This window comes from Delphinapterus leucas, chromosome 6, assembly GCF_059928025.1.
Source record: "Delphinapterus leucas isolate spDelLeu-1000000601 "Yukka" chromosome 6, BTC_Dleu_Yukka2, whole genome shotgun sequence".
Lineage (NCBI taxonomy): Eukaryota > Metazoa > Chordata > Mammalia > Artiodactyla > Monodontidae > Delphinapterus > Delphinapterus leucas.
In genome coordinates this window covers 55,437,656-55,461,377 of record NC_143134.1, presented here as the reverse complement: position 1 = coordinate 55,461,377, position 23,722 = coordinate 55,437,656, and the positions used below count along the sequence as shown (strand labels likewise).

The window sequence follows — 23,722 nt, the reverse complement described above, 5'->3', positions numbered from 1 at the left end:
CCCTTTTTGTACTCCCATAATTGGTGGCCAGAGATCTTTTTTGTTGACCTGCAAAGTGCATCAGAACATGTATGAGACCATACTTCCTCCTGGTATTTTGATTTACGGAAATGTTTGAATGACAAAGCTGTTGTTAGCAGACCTTTCATCTGAGTTACAGTCCTTTTTCCGTCGTGCCTGCAGGATATTTCTTTCTAGATGTCTTTCCATCCGCTCCAACTAAACATATCCATCCCCCATCTCCTGCAAAGGTGCTCCTTCTTCAGGTTTCCCCTCCATTTAATTGTGTTGCTTTGTATTCACCCAGGTCTCTAGGCCCAAATCATCTCACTTCATTCTCCAAGTCCTTTTAATTCTTTTATTCTCTATCTCAGATTTACCATTCCTCAGGCTCCAGTACCATCAGTAGTTGATAACTACTGATAATCTGATATAGTTATTACTGTGCTAGGTGAGCAGGGTGTGGGGGGTGAGAACTGTAAGATGTGGTCATTGTCTTTACAGAACTTAATATCTAGTTGAGAAGACAATTTATATTTACAAAAATAGTGAACAATACCAGGCAGTACGGAATTAAATGTTAAGATGGGTAGTACAGAGTTTTAAGTGCTAGAAGCTAGAGGAAAGGAAGGGATAAAATGAGGGCCTGAATTGTAAGAGTAAAGTTAATTTTAGAATTGAGATTTGAACTGTCTTGAAACAACGTAGGTTGGAATTAGGAATTTAAAGTGAGGAGAAAGCGTGGATAATTAGAGAGTATATTGAGCATACAATTTTTGGAAAACTTTTGAGGTTCTTTATGTTAGGGACTACTGACAAATAGGAATTAGAGAGGTTCATGACTGCTTTGAGTTTGGCTATAAGACTACCAGAAGAATCTTTCAAAAATAGTATTTGAATTTCATTTATTCCCCAACTCAGAAATCTCTGGAGGCTTCCTTTTCCTTTTGATTCTGATCCAGACTGCTTTGGTATTCTAGGTACTCTTTGATCCATCAGCCTTGCTTCACCAGGACTCGTGCTTTTTATGTCTACAGCTTGCTTTATTTGTGTTTGACTTATGCTTTCCATTTCCTTGTGGGATGTCTGCCTGATTTCTTTCCATTCCTTCTCCAAGTCCCATCTCTAGACTTTTTGCCTCCTGATACTGTAATGACTCCCACCCACTGAAATAGCTTTCCTCCCTGGGTTCCTCCTGAAACTGTTTTCTGTTGAAAATAGTTCAAAATCTAATCATGCACCTTTTGTTTCCCAATGATTTAGAATTACAGACATTTCTCTTCCTTTTTGATATGGTGGTAAATTCTTTGAAGGGTTAGATTATGTTTTGTATTTTGTTGTTCCTCTTGTGCTGTATACTACTCTGGGTATATACTCGATGTTGAATTGATAGCTTTTAAAGAATTGGTTTCTTTTTTATTTCAAATACTAATGATTTGTAATATTAGAGCTACTTTGTATAAATGTACCTACTGTCATGCCTGACAGTACTGCCCTTAGTGAATGCTAGTGGAATCCAAATTTGTAGTGGATCTCAAGTCAAAGAACATTTTTATGCTGTTTCATGGAAGGTGGAAAATAAGAGCAAAAGCACTGAATCCAAGTTTTCTGAGATACTCTTTCTGCTGTCTTCTTTGAGTCTCTCCTTAATCTGTGTCTTTAAGTATATATTATTCATTTATCTTTGACATCTTTTCACTTGTCAACTCATGTAGTGTTTCCTAAATAATTTATGTTTGTAGATGAAGATAAATTGTGTGTGTTAATTGAAGCTTAAGAGAAGAGATTGTAGTGGTTTAGAAAGATTAATCCTTGTTAAACTCTATCTGATTGATCTGTGTTGCCACTCTTCCTGACTGAGTTTTAAAATTTTAATCAAATATCTGTAAGTGAAGAAATCATCCATTGTAGCTGGAATTGAACTTAAGAAGATATTTGAATATCCTTAAAAACAGATCTTGAAATGGCTTAAGAATACTTGGTTTAAGGGAATTGGCTCAAGCTAACAATAACATTTTTGTTAGTTTTATTTTAGCATTTAACAGCCTCTTAAAAGTCTGAAATGACTTTTTAAACAAAGTTTTAAGTTATTATTTTAAATAATAAAATTATTCACCTACCTCATTTAGAAGTTTGTAAGATGATTTGAGAGTGTTTGATTTATGTATGCTAACATCCCAATTTTCTGAGTGGTGGTACAGTTTTCAGCAAGACTAGAAAACTATGAGAACTGTGAATACCTGGACTTAGAAATGTTCTAGCATTATCTCACCCTTCTTGGTTTCAGAGAATGGCTATTCAACAATGTTTGTAGCTAACCTGGAGTGAATTTTGTGTGTATTTGTGCGTGAGGGAGAGCGACAAAGCTTTGCTTCTTTGGTTAACCAAAATAAAGTAAAAAAGCAGTAGTGTGAGGCAGGCTGGATCTTCTTCAACAACAGTTTATATTAGTTTAAATAATTTCTTTTGAGGGGTGATGATTTATCAGATCTTAACTGCTAGGAGTGTTCTTGTTCTTAAGTTTCCTTATAATGAAAGACAGTACTCTTTACTAACGGCGTCATATGAGCTGGGATTTTGTTAGGCATTGACTTTTGTATTTGCTTCACAGGTGGTTTGTATTCGCTCCACTTGGAATGCTCTCTCCCCAAAGCTGAGTTGTGACATGAGACCTCTCATTTTGAAGACCCTCAGTGAACTGTTTTCTCTGGTTCCTTCCTTAACAGTCAATACAGCTGAATATGAGGTATGCATTCAGAGCTCAATAAATTGTCTGTTTCTACATTGGGAAGACATGTGCTTTATCATAACTTTTGGGAAAAAATATTTGTATCTTTTGTTTGCCAAAAATCATTTAGCACTTTTTGTTCTGTGAACATGTTGATATCTTTATGGACTCCTAGGAGTAGGAGGATATCCACCCTTATCAGTCCTCTGTCTTTGAGATTTATTTACATGAAGGATGCCAAGTTTTTATTATGAAAGTATAGTCAAGATTTTTTAAAGCCCATATGTTAAAATAGTGTTTCTTAAAATAATAGAATTCACGAGGCCAACAGTTTAAATGCATTTTGTTGGTGTTTTAAATTCTAAAAAGTGTTACAAAGGCTTTAGTAAGGCAGGGCAGACTTCTGAGTAGTATAGACATAGTGTCATTTGTGGGTTTTTTCTAGCTTAGGCATAGAGATTTGATTTTTTACGTGTTAGTTTATTAGTTTACATTTTCTATATATAGCTTTGCTTTTCATGTATACTCTTCAATGAAGACGATTGTAAAATCAACCTGTCCTAGGAGAGGAAAATAATTTTATGAACTAGGCAATGTTTGTCATTGTAATGAATTGAAACACTTCGTGGAAGATGTTTTGCTGTAAGATTCACGTACTTCTGTTTAACATTTTCTCTGTTATCTCTTCTTTGAATGAAATGAGAGGGTGGCAGATTCATTTATATCTCCACTTTCGTAGCCATATCCCCTTTCAAGCTCACCTTTTTATTGACTTTTCCTTCAAAGAGCCTCAATTGATTTCCACTTGAAGTCTTGGTGAGCCTTTAGTTTGATTTAGTGCTTCACAGACTTTGATAAACTGGCCCTCTGTAAGATTCCAAGAATAGTCCCTTACTTGTTTTAGATCACATGAGAAGACAGGATTGTAGGATAATACTTCTAATCATTCTAAATGCTACACAGTGAATAAAATCAAATTTGTCCTTACCAAGGACACAATACCTAGCATGGTACATAATGTATATTCAGAACCTAGTTGTTGAATGAATGAATGAACCAATACAGGATATTGTGAGTTTATTCTCACATTTGGGCTTTTGTTTTGGGGTATTAAAAAAAGAATCAATTCGAGACTCCTAGAGTATATAGTTCACCAACAGTCTTTTTTATGGCCACTGTTCGTGGGTACATACCCTAAGTTGTCAGAAAATCTGCCAGGCTACTGATAAGGAGCCCATACTAAAACACAAAATAAGGGCTTTGTATGCAGTGATATGTATATTTTCTGTCTTCAAGGGCTGAACTCATATACCTTTGTATTGCTTGTACTTTCAGTTTTTCTTACATTCAATTTATGAAGTGGCTTGTGTGTTTTTTTATGTTTGCTTACATTGGGTAAGCTGTAAGTTGTCTTTTGGACGATTTTTTTTTTCCTTTAAACTTTACATTCCTTTTCAGTGACATTTTATTTTGGTTTATCTTCATGCTTTTAATAACATTAGGATTCCTCTTATTCAGATAGATGGCTTGGGGACCATTTCATCCATCAGTTTCCTCCTAGTAGGGAGATTTCTTCAGTGATCAGAGCCCACCTGGCAGCAGAAGTAAAGAAACGTAGGGAAGACCACTCTCCCGTCTGTCGCTCTGTCTCTCCCTTCCTCCCCGCCTCCCCCACTTTCTCCCTCCCTCCGCCTGTCTCTTCCTGTGTGTGTTTAAATAATTTGTTTTCTATTAAGTGCTTACAGTTTGTTTGTATGTAAGCCCGAGTTGAATATAGTTTTTCCAAAACATTTCTTAGGTCATTGCTATCCCTAGTCACCTCAAATGCCTTGTGTTTACCAAAAGGGAAGTCCAGTTTCTTTATATGGAGCCAATAAGGTCTCTTAGAATTGGCCTCATTCTGCTTTTCCGCCTCCTGCACTCCAGGAAAACCAAACCATTGTAGATTCCTTCTCCGCTTCCAAATTTTTCCATTGCTTTTCCTTTGTTCATGTTGTTCTCTCTGTCTAGTATTACTTTCTTTTTCACCTCTAATTTTAAAGTCTATTTTAGGAAATAAAGAATTGGTTTAAGTTATCTCATCCTTTGAGAATTTTTCTTCAACAGGAGTCTATTGCTCCCAAAGTTCTTTATCTATACTGTCTTAAGAACATTTATTTCTATTTTATACTACAGGTATATGTATACATATATTTTCTCCATTAACATATAAGCTTGTTGAAAATAGAGTCCATGTTTCAATTTGTATATTTTCTGAATTGCTTTGCAAGTGCTTGATCATTCATTCATTGACTCAGAATATATTTGTTAGAACTGTGCTAGGCCTTAGACATACTAATAAACAATAATAGACACTATTTTAAGTAGTTATTATATTCTCCAGTGCTCTTCCAGTTACTTTATATCAATTAGTTCTAATATCTGATAGGAAGTTATTATTTTTCATTTTATAGCAAAAGAATCTGAGGTTTTAAGAGGTCTATCCATTCATTAAACAAATATTTATTGAGTATCTGCTACATGCAAGACAAGTAACTGAACCAACACTGTAGTTTCTAAGTGAAAGCTGTTTTCTAAACCCAGGACTTTCTAGCTCCAAGGCTATATTTTTCCATTATACCATGTTGTCAGTCCCTGCCTTCTGAAAGCTCAAAAGTTGGTAAAGGATATAGACATAAGCAATAATAATTATAATAACATTTGATGAGCACAGTTACTCAAAGGGCTACGAGAGTGTGGTGGCGGAAATGACAAGCATTCTTAGGAGAAATCTAAGGAAACCTTATTTAGTCGGTGCTATTAGACTAGGATCGTGAAGAATTAATAAAATGTTGCTTTTCATTGACGTTTTTAAGAGAATATGCAAACACAAGGAGGTATAGAAGAACCTCATACGATTTAGCAGGGCAAGAAGTTAGATGTGGCTGAAATTAAGAAGACATTGAGTGTTGGAAGATAAATGGCTTTTTATGCTCAATTATTTCTTAAATATTTGTCATTTGAGGAATTGGGCTTTATATTCTTTATGTTCTAGCCTTTGAAATGAGAAAGACAGCCACCGCTTTAAGGAGTGTACAAGCTAGTAGGGAGTTGACCACATACACAGATAATCACGTTAGATGCTAAATTGTGCCATGTGCCGTATGGCCGCCTAGAGAAGGGAGAGCTCTCTTCTGGATAGGGGGTTAGGAATAGAGGCATGAAAAAGGAGAGTGACATTTGTACTAAGACTTGAGAGATCAGTAAGAAATGGTTAGGTTTCTAAATTCAATAATCTTAAAATCTCACCTTGTTTAACATATCCATATGTTTAGATGATGAGTCTGTTTCTGAGTATTTTCATTTTATGAATGATGGATAAGTCCATATTAAGTCAGTTACTAGTGGTATAATTTTTAAAGTGATTTAATTTCCACATTTGCTACTTTAGATTGTTTGCTCTCAATTTTATCTTTGTCTTAAAATTTTATTCTGTTGTTTGTTGATTTTTCAGAATTTTAAAGTTCAAGTCCTCAGCTTCCTCTGGAACCACACTCAAAACAAGGTACTGTCACAAGGGTGTCAGTGAAACAGAACCAAACTGGGGAAAGAACTGTGAAATAAGACTCTTAGGATAAAAATATAACTCCCTTGAAATGATGCCTTCTTGGTTTTAAAAGAATTGTGACTATTAATAAATTTAGGTTTTAAAAGTTATTCTTAATTTATGCCACTTAATACATTTTCACCATAAAATGCACTTGTTACTTTGTGACACTGACAGATATGAAGAGGGACTGTTGCCATTGCCTCTCCTTTTAAAGGTCCTTCCTCTTTCCTGCTGTGCCCCTCCCCCACCGATAAGCACATCAAACAAAAAGTCCGCTCCATTTTTTGTTTGTTTTTGGTTTTTTAAAAATTTTTATTGGAGTATAGCTGATTTACTATGTTGTGTTAGTTTCAGGTGTACAGCAAAGTGAATCAGTTATACATATACATATATCCACTCTTTTTTAGATTCTTTTCCCATATAGGCCCTTACGGAGAACTGAGTAGAGTTCCCTGTGCTGTACAGTAGGTCCTTATTAGTTATCTATTTTATATACAGTAGCATGTATACTCTCCATTTTTCAAATGTCATTTCCAATCAAGGAGTATAGAGCAGAGGGTGCTGGTGATGTTCCACCTGGCTCATGAGTGAAAAAGCTTAGATTCCAGAAGACCAGCTCTCCCAGGGAGTAGCCGGAGGCTCAGAGTCCACTTCCAGGCCTATCAAACTCTATACCCTCGTACTCCTTCCACTAAACCATACCACCTCATGGGGACTTGAGCAATTAGGAGTTATTTTATGTTTAATGTCCCAGCTAGGATAGAAATGTGGTTTTTCTGATGCCTCTGTCCAGTGCTGTTTTCTCTCTATTTTTAATTGGGACATACTAAGCAAGGCTTGAATACCATTTCCAAAGCACTGACTATAGAACTTTGAGGTTGGTCAGGGAAGATTTTCTTTCTGCCTCCAGAGTTGATGTTTAATATATGTTGTTTCTTTTGTTTATCTTACTTTTACTCTATCTAGGACCCAGTTGTAGCAAATGCTGCATATAAATCTCTGTCACACTTCAGTGCCAGAGAGCACACCATTCTTCATCTGCCTGAAAAGGTAGGTTTTTCTGCTTTCTTACCGGTATCTCTTTACTGCTACGTTTTATAACTTTACTTATATCCCCTGCTTAGGGAATTCTTACCTGTAACTCTAGATGTGTTGTCCATAAAAGATAAGAATTTATATTTATAATTTGTTTAATCTGTAGTAGATTGTAGAGGTCTTAGACTTCACAGATAATGAACTGAAGCAGATGGAAGGTGAAAATGAAATCTCTATAAGGTGACTTGGTGTATGACTGCATTGCCCTGTGCCCAGGGCAAGGTCTGTGTCACTATAGGAACCACCTTACCCAGTTAGTGCGCCGTCTTGAACTTCACATCCAAGCACGGCCTGCTCAGAGTAAGGTTTTCTACCACCTGAGCAGCCAGAGATCTTTATTTGTGATACAGAATTGAAGTGCCGTCGGAAAAAAACCTGCTATTTATTTGTTTACTTTGAAATGATATATAGGTTAGTCCCAGAGAACTGGATGAAGAAAGTATCACTCTCTTTTAAGGGTTAACACACTGTGAGATATTATCTTAGTTTTTAGACTAGCCTAAAAACATAGAACCTTTTCTACTACCTACCTAGTATAACCAGCTTTAAATTATCAGGTTATATTAAGGAGTTAAGTGTATGATTTCTTTCTTTTTAAAAAATATTTACTTATTTATTTATTTAATGGCTGCATTGAGTCTTTATTGCTGTGCGCAGGCTTTCTCTAGTTGTGGCGAGCGCGGGCTACTCTTCGTTACAGTGCACGGGGCTTCTCATCGTGGCGGTTTCTCTTGTGGCAGAGCACAGGCTCTAGGCACGAGGGCTCAGTAGTTGTGGCTTGCGGGCTATAGAGTGCAGGCTCAGTAGTTGTGGCGCATGGCCTTAGTTGCTCCACAGCACGTGGGATCTTCCTGCACCAGGGCTCGAACCTGTGTCCTCTGCATTGGCAGGCAGATACTTAACCACTGCACCACCAGGGAAGTCCCTAAGTGTATGATTTCACATTTAGTGTTACTGCTAATTCAAAGGCATACAAATGGTTATTTAATGCCTTTAGAGTGTAAGGAAGACATTGTTTTAGAAGAAGTTATGCGTAACATTACCCAGAATCTGTCCTTGAGGTGAAGTGGCAAGTTTTATTGTGAATTTCTTGGGATCCTCAGGCATTAAATGAGTTGACTTTTTCTTCTGGGTTGAGCTTATGCAGAGACTAGATGCCAGTAGTAACCAGGCAAACTTCTGTTCATTGAATTGAATTGGAGGGACTGAAGACAGGCTCTTGTAAAACCAAATCCTAAGTGAGGCAGGATTTCCCGTGTCACTGAGTACTCGAAGACAGATCGGCCAGCTTGTTGTGCAGTTATCACAAACAGGAAGCCTTAACAAAAGATGTCCTATGACTCGTAAAATTTAAAAAGATGGGATTTCAGACTACACCATGGTGACTAGCAATACCCATAGCTTCTGAAAAAAAGAGAGAGAAAGGTAAAGAAAAAGGAAAAAATTACATGTAAATTTGGTATGTAAACTCCTACCAATAGATTACCTACACTATCTGGAAAGATACTTTTTCTTATTTTATATATATACATACATATATATTTTTTGGCTGCACTGGGTCTTAGTTGAGGCACGTGGGATCTTCATTGCCACGTGCGGGACCTTTGTAGCAGCACGTGGGTTCTTAGTTGTGACATGCATGCAGGATCTAGTTCCCTGACCAGGGATCGAACCCTGACCCCCTGCACTGGGAGTGCAGAGTCTTAACCACTGGACCACCAGGGAAGTCCCTATATTATTTTAAATAAGCAATTGGTAATTTAGATCACAACATAATGATTACCTTTATTTTTAGCTATTATTACTGAAACATTCCAGCTGGAATGATAGCTTTTATTAAATAACTCCCATATACTCTTGACTGTTTAGTCTCTACCTCTTTAAATAATGTTATGTTTCTATTTTATCCTACTTGAGGGTTATGTTTAGTTTCTGGTTGTGTTTGTTAGAGTTATTACTCAGCTAAGTGCTGTACGCAGTCAAATATTAGATACTTTCTTAATCTAACTCTTCTATATCCTCTGATCCCTGAAAAACCATAAATAGCTCTTTATACCTTCCAACATAAAGGGTAGTGATGTACTATATATGCTTGGGTTTTCACCAGCAGAGCGTGAAGAGCTGTAAAGGAAGTCTCTAAGACTGATTTTAGCCATGCTTTTCAACCTTTTTTCTGCCCTAACCCCCTTCTAGGATGTGATTCCCTCTCATATGTAACAGAGGTTCACTACCGTGGATGTTCTTAACTGAGATTAAGATGAGAGGACATATGGTTTAAAAGAGTCCACCCCACTTCAACCCCCAGTTTCTGATATAGAGGACCTTCCTCCGCATGGAGAATCATTACTTCCAAGACCACACCATGCATTGTTCTTCTTCTTTTTATTAATTACTGATTTTCAGTTTGGCTGTTTGAATATCTAAGAACTAAAAGTCCAGAAAATGGTCAGTATGTTCATATTCCAACCAAGTCCCTGAAGGCTAAGGGTGCAACCCCAGATCCCACCTCTGTTTTGTAGATAGTGGCAGTGATGTGAAACTGTGGCTCACTTTCTACAAAAGCATACTTTCAACTGTTTCAAAAGTCTCTGCCAGGTAGGGACTTCTCTAGTGTAAAATCTAAGATTCCTCCTTGTTGTCAGAGTTTACTCACTGCACCAAGGGCAGTTTGGTTTACTCACAAAACTGAAGGCTACTTGTATACCTTTCCAGTGAAAGGTGTACAGGTTCTCTTTTTCTATTTGTGGAAACTTGTGAAATAATCTTTTAACAGAACATACAGTGAATTTCAAGTAGAAATTTTTTTTTAAAAAGAGAATTTTTTTAAAAGATACTATCCACATGGTTACTTTTGTGGATTATAATTCAACTACTTTTGTAAGTACACCTTTAAATTTATCAAAGAAAGATTTCTTGTTCATTGCTGCATCAACTTAAACTGTGAAACTTGTTGAAAGAAAGCTAACAGGCTGGTAAAACAGAAGGCATTAAAGGAGTGACAGACATCAGAAGGAATATTTAGGGTTAAACGAAACAGTACCACCTAAGGTAAGATGAAAAATATCAATGGAGAGTAGAGCTGAATGAGATATCATGTGAGCCAGGGATTTGAATAGCAGATTCATTAACTCATCTTTCTTGTCACTGGTTTGTTATTAGGAAGTTTTGTGGGATCGTTGATGATAGACACTTAACACTTGCATTGGTTTAGTGATTATTTATTGGACGTATACTAAGTGCTAGGCTGTCTTATGAGCTGGGAATGTTGAATGAAACCATGTGTGAGGTGAATGTGATAACCACTACACTACGGAAATAAGGCCGGTGAATGAATCCATGTGTTTGTTGGTTTGTAAAAATATCATTGTTAATCACTTGAAACATGCAAGTCTAAAGTTGGTCAAAAACTATCGGGGGGGCTTCTTTGAGGACCTGTTGATTTCAGTGTTAAAAAATAGACATGAATGATTTTTCCCTTTTAGTTTGTATTTCCTTGTCTTTTTAGCTATTTATCCTTCTCCTTTGCCTTCTTTAGTGCCCCCTGACACCCCCAAAATGAAACAAAACAAAAACAAACCAAAAAAACTATAAAGAATGGTTTTTCTGGTAAAACAGTCAGTAATTGATAAACATTTAGGTTGACTCTTCTCTCTGACTTGGGTTCTTTAAAAAATGCTTGGCTGCTTAAAAATTAAACTTTTTATTATAGAGCTCTTAAGATAGTGTTGTTGATTTCTGGAGTTAATTTGAGAAGCGAGTAATATAAAAGAACTTATTATGCACCCTGGGTTGGTATTAATGTGGTGTAACCTGTTCCGCTTTGATTTAAGTGAATGTTATTGATTTCATCAGAGGCTGTTTCTCTTCTTAAATGAATTTATGCAGATACTTAACGAGTTCCAAATAAATCCTCTGTTTATGCACAAACTCCTGGATTTTCTTAGGTTGCACACACAGAAACGTGGTTGAAAGGTTATCTGGCTCAGAAAATGTAGTAAGGCATTTTGTAGGATAAGCTTTCCAATATTCAACTTAAATCAGATTTTAAAAGTAATTTATCATTTTATATTTGGCTCTCCCTTTAAGTTTCTTCAACAAAGCTTAGCTATAATTGGAAGTGTGTAGTTGGTGTGTGTATGTGCATGTGTGTGTGTGTGTGTGTGTGTGTGTGTGTTCTAAATAGACAGTTTTTTCCTGGATGTTTGAGTAGCTAATGTAATATAGTTAGCAACATTTTATAATTTTAACAAGTATTTTTTCATATGACTTCCCTTGATTTTCCTTAGTTGTACTCATGTTGATCTTATTCACTTGTTGCATACAAACAAAGGGAAAAGACTGGGACTAGCATAGGGAAGCTGGAACAAATACTTCTTTAAGAGATGAACAGAGGAGTAGGGAAATGCCATGAAACCAAAGTCTAACAATAAGTGCTACTTAGTTCAGGAGAATCAGCTCACCTTTGAAGAAACAAAATTGAAGGTGTAATCATACCATTATAAGTAGGCAGAGTATATCATCTATACTTAAATTACAGTACATTGGGGCTTCCCTGGCAGCGCAGTGGTTAAGAATCTGCCTGCCAACGCAGGGACATGGGTTCTAGCCCTGGTCCTGGAAGGTCCCACATGCCGTGGAGCAACTTAAGCTCCTGCGCCACAACTACTGAGCCTGTGCTCTAGAGCCCGTGAGCTACAACTACTGAAGCCCACGTGCCTAGAGCCCGTGCTCTGCAGCAAGAGAAACCATGGCAATGAGAAGTCCGCGCACTACAACGAAGAGTAGCCCCCGCTCACTGCAACTAGAGAAAGCCCATGAGCAGCAACGAAGACCCAACGCAGCCAAAAATAAATAAATAAAATAAAATAAAATAAATTACAGTACATCTCTAGTGTCTTTGTTAACATATATGTGTATGTAAGATGCAGACATATGTTGTTTATCGCACAGAAGATAAATTAATATAGGGGTGCAGTTATGTGAATGCAAAATTAGACAACTTAAGATGGATGAACGGGTCTTTTTTTTTAAAATCCCCAACCTAGTAGGTCTTCTTTAGTGGCTGTCGGAAATATTGATGGCCTGCGTGCTGTGACTCATTGAGCAGTTAAACTGGATAGGCTAAAATGTATGCAAAAAAGATCAGATTCCTTTTATACTACATAATTCTGGAATTGGGAGCATTGGTCACTTGGCCTAGTTCATCCACCAGCTGAGGTCCCTCTGAAGGTGGTGGCAGCTTCCGCCTCTATTTCCTGTGCTTCCGCTTGTGCTGCTGCCTCTTCTGCTGCCCCTCCTCCAACCCACACTCTCCCCTCCCCTTTCCTCTCTTTCCTATCGCCTCCCTTCCTCCCTTCCTCCTTCCTTTCTTTTTAAATAACTTTACTGAGATATAATCCGCATTCCATACAATTCACCCATTTAGAGCATGCAATTCAAGTGGTTTTAGTGTATTCAGAGAACTGTGCAACTAATCACAGAGCTGCCACAATCTAATTTTAGATCATCTTATTAGCAATCAATCCCCATTACCCCTTTCTTTCCCCCCAGCGCTAAGCAACCTTTAATCTACTTTCTGTCTCTGTAAATTTACCTGTCCTGAACCTTTCCTATAATGAAATCATATAGCATGTGTTCTTTCGTGACTGGCTTCCTTCACTTAGCATAATGTTTCCAAAGTTCATTCATGTGGAACACATATCTGCACTTCATACCTTTTTATGATTGAATAATATTCCATCGTGTAGGTGTGCCGTATTTTGTTTATATGCTCATGGACATTTGAGTCGCTTCCATTTTTGCTGTTACAACTAATGTATTCACATTCGTCTGCAAGTTTTGTGTGATCATTTGTTTTCACTTCTCTTGGTCATATACCTGGGAGTGGAATTGCTGGGCCATACAGTAACTCTGCATTTCGCTTTTTGAGAAACTGCCAAACTGTTTTCCAAAGGGGCTGCACCGTTTTACCTTCCCATGAACAGTGTGTGAGCGTTCTGATTTCTCCACATCCTCACCATCCCTACGAGTTTTCATATTAGCTTAAGTGTTTACCGCTGGCTTCCACCTCCCCGAGTCTCCTATCACTTGTGAATGTGACATGTAGCAGAGCTTCCCAGTGCTCTGATGCTCTGGTGCAGTATCTGGTGTTATTCATGTAGCCTCCAGCTGTAAGCATTGTTGTCTGTTTCCCCCCATATGCTGTTCAAATATTATTTTCAATTTGTACTATGATGTGTAAAAAGTCAGGAAGCAAGGTAAACAGACCCAGAACCAACTCCTTTTTTTGAAACTTTTTAGGCAACTAGGACTAGTTAAAATCTCTAAGATACCTCTTGATGATACCAAATGTGGCAAATTCCAAGTATATACACAGACCAGAGACACTCCGAAAACCCTGCTTGTCAGAACCAAAAGGTTTGCAAAGGTGCCAGGGTTCCTCTGGTGTGCGCTGATATCAACAAATGCAGGCATGCCCTCTGCGGAGCACGCATCATTGTTATCTCTGTAATTATGGCTGGCTCAGCCCTCTGAGAATTAGATCCTCAAGACTGAATCAGAATTAAATCTTGTCTTGGAAAGTGCTTGGTGGTCAGGTTGCTTTCACTCCTTCACTACTGAAAAGAACGCTAGTTATGATTGAAAGGCTTCATCGGAGTTGAGGTTATTATACGTGAGAAGCATTTTATCTCAGTTTGCTTTTATCCCCCTGCAAGAATCCTAACTCAGTGCAGTTCCTAAACGGAACAGTGCTTTGGGGACCTATGAAAAAGGCAGTCTGCAGGAATTGTTAATTATTTCTAAAAATAACTCTGGGAGACAGGCTAATGGTAATGACTGGGTTCTGGCACTTTACGGTTATATCAACCACATTTATATATTTTGATTTCCTCCCCTAATGCTTAATTATCTCCATGTGGGCATTTTCATGGTGTGTCATTGAAAGTATTAAAAATTTAATTAATTGCTTGACAGTTATAGCTTGTGGAATCTACAATAGTGGTAATCTTTTTACGTTTTTAATTTTTGGTTCAAATAAACCTAACTAATCACAGAGTAACCACAAAATCTTCAAATGGCAAATTAGACACTATAAAGTATAGCTACCAACTGCAGATTTTAGTGTTTTTATATTCCATAGCAACAAACTGCTAAGTCTAAAAAAAAAAGTCAGCTACAGCATTCTGTGTCTTCCTGATCTCTACTATGTATATTCTACTAGAAGATTTTAAGCTTTGTCATAGAAGTATGGCTGAAATCACAAATTTTTAAAACATGTATTCAGACAAGGCAAATATTTAATTATAAACTACAGAAGTTCAATGTATTGAATGTGTGTTTGCATTTTATTGTCAGATGGTATAAAATTTTATTAGTTTTCTATAGTAATCATTGCTTAGGCTGGTTTATGGTGATTTTCTTACTATATTACCATTAGTTCTTTACATGGATCTGGGAGTGTTTCTAATAAGATGATTAGAGTTTACCATTTAGTTAATCTGAAAATGAATAGATTTTAAAAATTAATTTTAATGGTCGTTTGGCATGGTAGAGCAATGAGTCTAACTTAATTTTTTAAAGGAAAAGATTTTACATAATATTTTAGTATCGCCTTCTCTATCATTTCAGGTAAGACCAGAAATCCAAATTCCTGATGACCTAGATGAAGACGAGGAGGGTGATGAAAAGGACGTGGATCTTTCCATTCCTGGTTCTTGCTATCTCAAACTGTTGTCAGTCACTGCCCCTTCCGTTTTACCAGGTGACTCCTATTTTGTGTCAGGGAAGCTAGCATTTTTTTTAGTGATTTTAACTGTCTGATTAATTGTGCTCTTTTGTGATGAACACATATTATAGCTTACTTTAATCTTAAATACTTATTTTCTATGTGTCTTATAGGGACTGCTTGAGGTAGTATGGTGTTCAAAAACACACTGAAAAATGTTAGACTCAAGTAAAAATAAGCTGGAGAACTAGTTTAAACAACCATTTTCACTGAAAAATTTAAATTCATCTCAAAAGTTAAATTTATTCTACAAATTTTCAGTGAGACTTTAAGTCACTGATTCAAATGGTTCTTTAGCTTATTTATATAAGATAACTGAAAAGATCATTAGAATCTTCAGAAATTTCCTGGGTAGTTTCATCATTAGAAATATATTCTTACTAAAGAAATGGTGGTACCAGTATTTGAGAGCTATACATTAATGCTTTTAAAAAATAGATTAACTTGTATGGTCGTTCAGCAATTTTTTTTTTCCAGCTTTGATATAAAGCCTACAGGACCTTGACATTTTAAAAAATTATTCTAATTATACCTAGTTGTTCTAATTCAATAGTAGCCAACATTTTCCCAAGCATGCATCTATTACCTTATTCTGTCCCAAATCTACCCTGAATGTTCATGGATGTAAAAATTTAATTTCTCAAAATTAAGTTCAATAAACACAAGAAATGTCATCTTTATCTTCTCAGTCATAATCTCAGTAGCCTGTAATGTTAGAAGTTTTTATCCTTGGTTTCATCCCACATGGAGATTCCTGAGGAATTCAGCCAAGTATATAGTAGTATTTCTTGCTAGACAAAGCTCCTGTCCCAAATTCCTGCCTCCTTTCATTAGAGAAAACTGAACGGTACAACTTAGACAGAGTCCACCTTTTCTTTTCTCCTGATGTCCAGAACAAGCCTTAAGGACTTCGTCCCTTTTTCTTTCTCCTGATCGTCCCCACTTCCTACCTGAAGGCTCTTCAGAGTCTAGGACCTCCCCTGTGGTTAATAGTAAGCCCAAGGAAGAAAAAAGCCATCAGTTATCCAAAGTTCCTTCTGTATCCCAGAATAACCTTAGAGTTCAAAGTCCTCTTGGGTTTTTGCATTCATGGTATTTTACTTTCATTTAAACTACTCTCAGGGCTGGAATTATTTGATAATCCTTAATTCTCTGAAGAGCTTGACAAGTAGACAAATTTTCATTCCTGGGTTAGTCTTCGTGTAGATGTGTACTTATCTCTTGACATGTATCAGCTTTTACCAGAATAGGGTGTCTTCTGAGAAAGCATGAAATTCTTGCCTCACAAATGCATGATTCTTAGGTCCATTCTGAAAAGTCTGTACTCCTCCCAAGCTTGAAGCAGTCGTACATGTGCATGTACATACAGGAATTGAAATGTATGACCTGAAGTTGGATATTACTCACACTTTTCATTTAGATGATGTGTTGATCAGGGTCTTCGCAGGAAATTCAGAGAGAGTAATTGAGAGTTTAATAAAGGGACTGCTTAAAGGTGTGTTGTCAAGGTTAAAGGAAATTCACAAGCAATGGTGAATCATCTAAGAATGGTTAATGTCCCTCAGCCTGAAGAGGTAAGGGAAGGGAGCAGTTAGGAGAATAAGAGAGAGCTTCTGGGTCATAAGAAGCTCCTAAGGGGAGCAAGGCCCTTCAAAAGAGGGATGCAGACCACCTGGGGCAGTCCTGCAGGAGGGTGTCCGGGGATTACATGCTCTCACCTCTGTTTGCACCCTGTGATCGCCTGCCAGTGTCTCCCATTGGATGAAGCCAACTAAAAGCCAGAGGACAAGGGAGTCTGATGATGCAGTTGTGAAAGGTTATTCTTCCGGGGCACAGAGTAGGGTTGAGAGTGTGGATCTGGAGGGGTGAATAGAAAACATACTACACAGGTGTTCTCTGGGCTTTGAATGGAGAAGCTTTGTTGCACCTAGGAAAGTTCTATATAGGAATGACAGAACTGGGTACATAATACATGTTCCAGTGAGTACTTCTGTCTTTAATTTAATCGTGGTCATTTAAAGGAGACTTTTAGACCTATTCAGAATGAAATTCTAGTTTAGGTAGACAGACTCTTGCTTTTTGTTCCTATAATAAGAGGCACCTGTGGTGGTTTCCTTTTTTGTTTTCCATATGATTTGTTTAGCTTTAATTTTTGTTGTTTTTGTTTCTGCATTGGGCAACCTCTAGTGGTCCTTAGGAAAATAACACTTGAATATAAACCTATAGTGCTAATCAGGTATTTTGTTTGGATACCCTATTGTCTTCTGATCCCACATTACTGCATTACCTTATAATAAGTGAAGATGTCAAGCAATAAAGAGCTTGGGCTTAATTAGAAGGAACACAAACAAAGAAATAATGAATTAATTTTTTAAAATAAGTGTACTGATATTACTGCAGAATGGTGGATAGTCATAAAGGGCCTCTCTGAAAATATCTAAATGACAGGAAGGCGCCAGTCACGTGGACATTGGGGATTAGTGTGTTCCAGGTGAAAGAAATGGCAAGTGCAGTGGCCTTGACTTAGATATGAATTTTGTGTTATTGAGGAATGGAATAAAAGGGCTTGTGGAAGTGTGTCTTTAACACAGCTAGGAAGGAAGGTGGGTGGTAGAGATGAGGTCACAGGGAGAGTCAGGGGCTAGGTCATAGAAGGCCTTGATCATTGTCAGACGTCTTGACGTTATTCTATGTACAGTGAAAAAGCATTGAAAGATGTTAGGGAAGGAAATGACATAAAACTCTAGCTTCTTTCTGGGTAGAGGATGGTTTAGAGGAGTGGTCATGAGGAGAAGAAACCAAGAACTAGTTTTTAAATTGATCCAGATGAGGAAGAGAGAAGATAATGACTGCGCAAGTAGCAGTGAAAATGGAGAGAAACTGATGGATTTGAGATATATTTTTAAAGGTAGATCTAAAACTCCTTGCTACATATAAGGAGTGTGAGAAAGAGAGGAATTAAGAATGACTAAGTTTTTAAGCTTGAGTTACTGGGTGCCATATTCTGGTTTGGGGAAGACTACAAAAGGGCTGGGAATCAAGAATTGTTTTTTTACTTTGTGAAATTTGACATGAAGTATAGCTAAGTTGTTGTTGTTGGTGTGCGTGTGTATGAGTTAAGAATGAATGTTTCTCTTCTAGCATACTATATTCACTCTACTTTTGGTCTCCTTTTATTTCTTTCAGCTTTGGAGGAATTTTTTACATCACTTGTGAAGCAAGAAATGGTGAATATGCCCCGTGGGGTGTATCACTCTGCATTAAAAGGAGGTGCCCGCTTAGATCAAGGAAAGACTGTAGCAGGAATCCCCAATTTTATGTTGAAAATGTATGAAACAAACAAGCAACCGGGTTTGAAACCTGGCCTTGCGGGTAAGCACAATACATACTATCACGGTACGGGATTTTAATGTGATGATTTAAGTTTCTCTTCCAAGTAGGGTGTAATAGGGCATGGAAAGGCATTGCTGCTGCTGCTAACGTCTAGACACAGCTGGATAAATTACAAAAATGAATCACATTTTAAAGCCATCAGAGAACTGTAGAAACAAAGACATAGATAAAACAAAGAATAGACTGAAGTTATGGAATGGAGAGAACATTTTAGATTGTTCCCTATGGACCTGTCCCACGCCCCAGCCCCTACCCCATGGGAGATATTCACTGATTCTGGTTGTGGGCTGGGATTGGGTATTGGCCCAGGAAGAGGCCTGTTGGAGGATAGAGAAACCAGTAAAGCTTTTAGTGGTTTTATGGGACTAGGCTGATGTGATGATTAATTTTATGTGTCATCTTCATTGGGCTAAGTGATGCTCAGATAACTGGTAAGTATTATTTCTGAGTGTGTTTCCAGAAGAGGTTAGCGTTTGGATCAGTAGACTGAGTAAAGAAGATCACCCTGAGCAGTGTGGGTGGGCAACATCCAATCCATTGAAAACCTGAATAGAACAAAAAGGTAGAAGAAGGGTGAATTTGCTCTCTTTGCTTGAGCTGGGAGATCCATCTTCTCCTGCCTTTGGACATTGGTGCTCCTGGTTCTTGGGCTTTCTGACTCAGACTGAATTGCACCACAGGCTTTCCTGGTTCTCTAGTTTGCAGACAGCAGATCATGGGACTTCTCAGCCTCAAAAATCTTGGGAGTCAATTCCCATAATAAATCTCCTCTTGCTTATCTACATATCTGTACCTATATATATCCTGTTGGTTTTGTTTCTCTGAAGATTCTAATACAGGTGACAAACTGGAGATTTTCCTCATAAGCAATTTGGTGACTTTTGAGTTTGCACTGAAAGTTAAAGAACTAGGCTGATTCTTCTGAGAGGCAGCGAAATCTCCAGTCTTGTGTTGCTTAGGAAACAAAGACTGGCTAGGAGAATGGGCCTGAAAACAAAGCACACAAGTAGTGAATTGATACTGAGATCTACAGCTCTTTTCACCTGGATGCACTTACTAATGCTGGCCTCAGATAGAGGCTGAAATTCAGGCTTGACCTTAACAAGAGGCTGGTGCAGGAGGCAGAGAAGCCAACAGAGATCATGACATTTACGTGGTAACCTGAGTGACAAGACTGGGGACTTGAGACCCTTCAAACACACAGCCTGTTTCTCCCTTAAGATATTTGTCAAATTTTGCAGCTTTGTGGGAAGTTAAAAGCTAAGCTGAAAACTTCTGAGGACAGATACAAATCTCTGAATCTCCCATAATCTTTCTGTATTGAAGAGTCAAAGACCGATTAGACTGTCAGTTGAAAATCTTGAGGAGGCATGCCTTAGGAACAGGGTTGAAACAGAGGTAGACTGAGATTTACCAAAGCTATAGTCAAGCCTAACTCAGTTAAATCCCTCATTCACCTGAGATGATCTGTTCTTCACTCTGTCTGCCTAACAGAGGAGAAAATCCTCTGATTAAAAAAGTAATAATATCATTTAGACTTTCTGTGGTTCTTTCATATACTGTCCAGTGAAAAAGTGCTAGACATATGAAAAAGGAAGAAGCTAGAAACGAAGGGAATATTTCATGGAGATAAAGAAGTCAGTCCATTAGAAAAGTATCACAATTCTAATCAATGTGCCAAAATAACAGAGTTTCAAACTATATGACAAAAATTAGCAGAACTGGGCTTCCCTGGTGGCGCAGTGGTTGAGAGTCCGCCTGCTGATGCAGGGGACACGGGTTCGTGCCCCGGTCCGGGAAGATCCCACTGAGCCTGCGCGTCCAGAGCCTGTGCTCCACAATGGGAGAGGCCACAACAGTGAGAGGCCCGCAAACTGCCCCCCCCCAAAAAATTAGCAGAACTAACTAAATAGACAAATCCACAATAATAGCGGAAAACTCTTAAACAGCTTTTTCAATGGTATGATGAACAAGCAGACAAAAAAATCAGGTTCACAAAATATATGAATAATACTATGAACAAACTTAAGTGACATATGGAACATTGTATCTTATAGTGATAGAATTTGTATGCTCTTTAACTGTACATTGGAAACTTATCAAAATGGTCATATAGCAGACCATACATTTCAACAAATTTCAAAATATTGAAGTCATTGAGTCTGTCCTCTGATAACAATGGGATTAAGCTAAACTAAATAACAAAAAGATAACTAGAATTTATCCACTCGCCTGGAAATTGAACAGTACACTTATAAATCTTCCATGGATCAAAGAAAAAAATCAAAATGGAAATCAGAAAATATTTTGAACTGAATGATAATGAAAATATGCCAAATTACAACTTGTGGGATGCAGCTAAAATAGTGTTAATAGGTGATAAAAACTCTTCAGAAAGTGGGCATAGAGGGAACCTACCTGAACATAATAAAGGACATATACAGCAAACCCACAGCAAACATCATTCTCAATGGTGAAAAACTGAAAACATTTCCTCTAAGATTAGGAACACAACAAGGATGTCCACTCTTGTCACTATTGTTCAACATAGTTTTGGAAGTCTTAGCCACGGCAATCAGAGAAGAAAAAGAAATAACAGGAATACAAATTGGAAAAGAAGTAGTAAAACTGTTACTGTTTGCAGATGACATGTACTGTACACAGATAATCCTAAGGATGCCACCAGAAAACTACTAGAACTAATCAATGAATTCAGTAAAGTTGCAGGATACAAAATTAATGAACAGAAATCTCTAGCATTCCTACACACTAACAACGAAAGATTAGAAAGAGAAATTAAGGAAACAATCCCATTCACCATTACAACAAAAAGAATAAAATATGTAGGAATAAACCTACTGAAGGAGGTAAAAAAACCTGTACTCAGAAAACTATAAGACACTGATGAAAGAAATCAAAGATGACACAAACAAATGGAGAAATATACCATGTTCTTGGATTGGAAGAATCAATATTGTGAAAATGACTATACTACCCAAAGCAATCTACAGATTCAACGCAATCCCTATCAAATTACTAATGGCATTTTTTACAGAACTAGAACAAAAAATCTTAAAATTTGTATGGAGACACAAAAGACCCCGAAAAGCCAAAGCAATCTTGAGGGAAAAAAATGGAACTGGAGGGGGCTTCCCTGGTGGTGCAGTGGTTGAGAGTCTGCCTGCTGATACAGGGGACGCAGGTTCGTGCCCCGGTCCGGGAAGATCCCACATGCTGCGGAGCAGCTAGGCCCGTGAGCCATGGCCGCTGATCCTGCGCGTCCAGAGCCTGTGCTCCGCAATGGGAGAGGCCACAACAGTGAGAGGCCCGCATACCGCAAAAATAAATAAATAAAAAAACCTTAAAAATAGAATTACCGTATGACCCAGCAATCCCACTACTGGGCATACACCCAGAGAAAACCATAATTCAAAAAGATACATACACCCCAATGTTCATTGCAGCACTGTTTACAATAGCCAGGTCATGGAAGCAACCTAAATGTCCATCGACAGACGAGTGGATAAAGAAGATGTGGTACGTATATACAGTGGAATATTACTCAGCCATAAAAAGGAATGAAATTGGGTCATTTGTATAGACATGGATGGACCTAGAGACTGTCATACAGAGTGAAGTAAGAAAGAGAAAAACAAATATCATATATTAACGCATATATGTGGAATCTAGAAAAATGGCACAGATGAACCAGTTTGCAGGGCAGAAATAGAGACAGAAGTAGAGAACAAACATATGGACACCAAGGAGAGAAAGCGAGGGTCGGGGGTGGTGGTGGTGGGAAAAAAAAAATATTTTGAAGTCTTATAATTTCCATTTCATTAAAAATTATCTGCTTTACCTGTAAAAAACAACAACAACAACAGTGTTAGTAGGAAATTTGTACCCTTAATGCATATACTGAAAAAAGAAGAAAGGAAAACAATTATAGTTTAAGCTTCTATTTCAAGAAACTTGGAGAAGAACAGCAAATTAAACTTAAAGAAATGATGAAGGAATAATAAAGATAGGATTAAAAATCAGTGCAATAGGAAACACAGGAAATAAAGAAAATAAGCAAAGCCAAAGGTGATTCTTTGAAAAGTTTAATGAGGACTTCCCTGGTGGTGAAGTGGTTAAGAATCTGCCTGTCAGTGCAGGGGAGACAGGTTCCATCCCTGGTCTGGGAAGACCCCACACGCCACGGAGCAACTAAGCCCGTGCACCACAACTACTGAGCCTGCGCTCTAGAGCCTGCGAGCCATGACTACTGAGCCTGTGCGCCACAAGTACTGAAGCCCACGGGCCCTAGAGCCCACGTGCCACAACTACTGAGCCCACGTGCTGCAAGTACTGAAGCCTTTGCTCCTAGAGTCCTTGCTCCACAATAAGAGAAGCCACTGAAATGAGAAGCCCGTGCACCACGACGAAGAGTAGCCCCTGCTCACCACAACTAGAGAAAGCCCACGCACAGCAACAAAGACCCAACGCAGCCAAAAATAAATAAAAATTAAAAATAAATAAAAAACGCTGCTAGTTAAAAAAAAAAAAGTTTAAGAAAATTGATAAAGCTGTTGTAAGGCTGGACAAAAAAATAGAGAAATATAGATCACCTGTATCAGGAACAACAAAGGAGACATCACTTCAGGCCCTACAGCATTCAAAACATTAAAGAATGTTTTGAAGAACTTTTAGCCAATGAATTTCACAGTTTAGATGAGATGTAGAAATTCGTCAAAATATAAAACTTTGCAAAACTGACAGAAGGAGAAATAGACTATATGAATAGTTTGATATGTATTAAAGAAATTGAATCTGTAGCAACCTTCCCACAAAGAAAACCTAGGTGCAGATGGCTTCCTTGGTGAAGTCCTCAAAAAACTTAAGGGAGAAATAACAGTGGTCTTTATAAACTTCAACCGAGAAAAAAAAAAAAGAAGAGAACACTCTTGATTGAGATCAGCATAATCTTGACACCAAGTAGAAGAAGAGAATAGTAAAGGCCAGTCTCTTCCATGAACATAGTTGCAAAAATTCCCCCAAAGTATGTTAGAAAAGGGAGGAAAAAAGGGAGAGTGAATGTATGTGAGTGCAGGTATGAAGGAAAACTAGTCCACTTATGGGTAGAAACTAA

The 23,722-nt window shown here is 37.8% G+C and overlaps 1 protein-coding gene across 11 annotated transcripts in view; it reads left to right on the top strand.

Annotated features, from left to right (window-relative positions):
* The window catches only part of FOCAD (focadhesin), a 322,109-nt gene that overhangs the window by 188,921 nt on the left and 109,466 nt on the right, over positions 1-23,722 (top strand). For 10 of the 11 annotated variants that reach the window (XM_022573810.3, XM_089913172.1, XM_089913171.1 and 7 more), the window contains 5 exons: positions 2,612-2,746; positions 6,222-6,272; positions 7,284-7,367; positions 15,042-15,174; positions 18,385-18,570. In XM_022573810.3, the coding sequence (XP_022429518.2) occupies positions 2,612-2,746; positions 6,222-6,272; positions 7,284-7,367; positions 15,042-15,174; positions 18,385-18,570 (589 nt within the window). The remainder of the gene's footprint in view (positions 1-2,611; positions 2,747-6,221; positions 6,273-7,283; positions 7,368-15,041; positions 15,175-18,384; positions 18,571-23,722) is intronic. The other variant, XM_089913173.1, reaches the window with a different exon arrangement.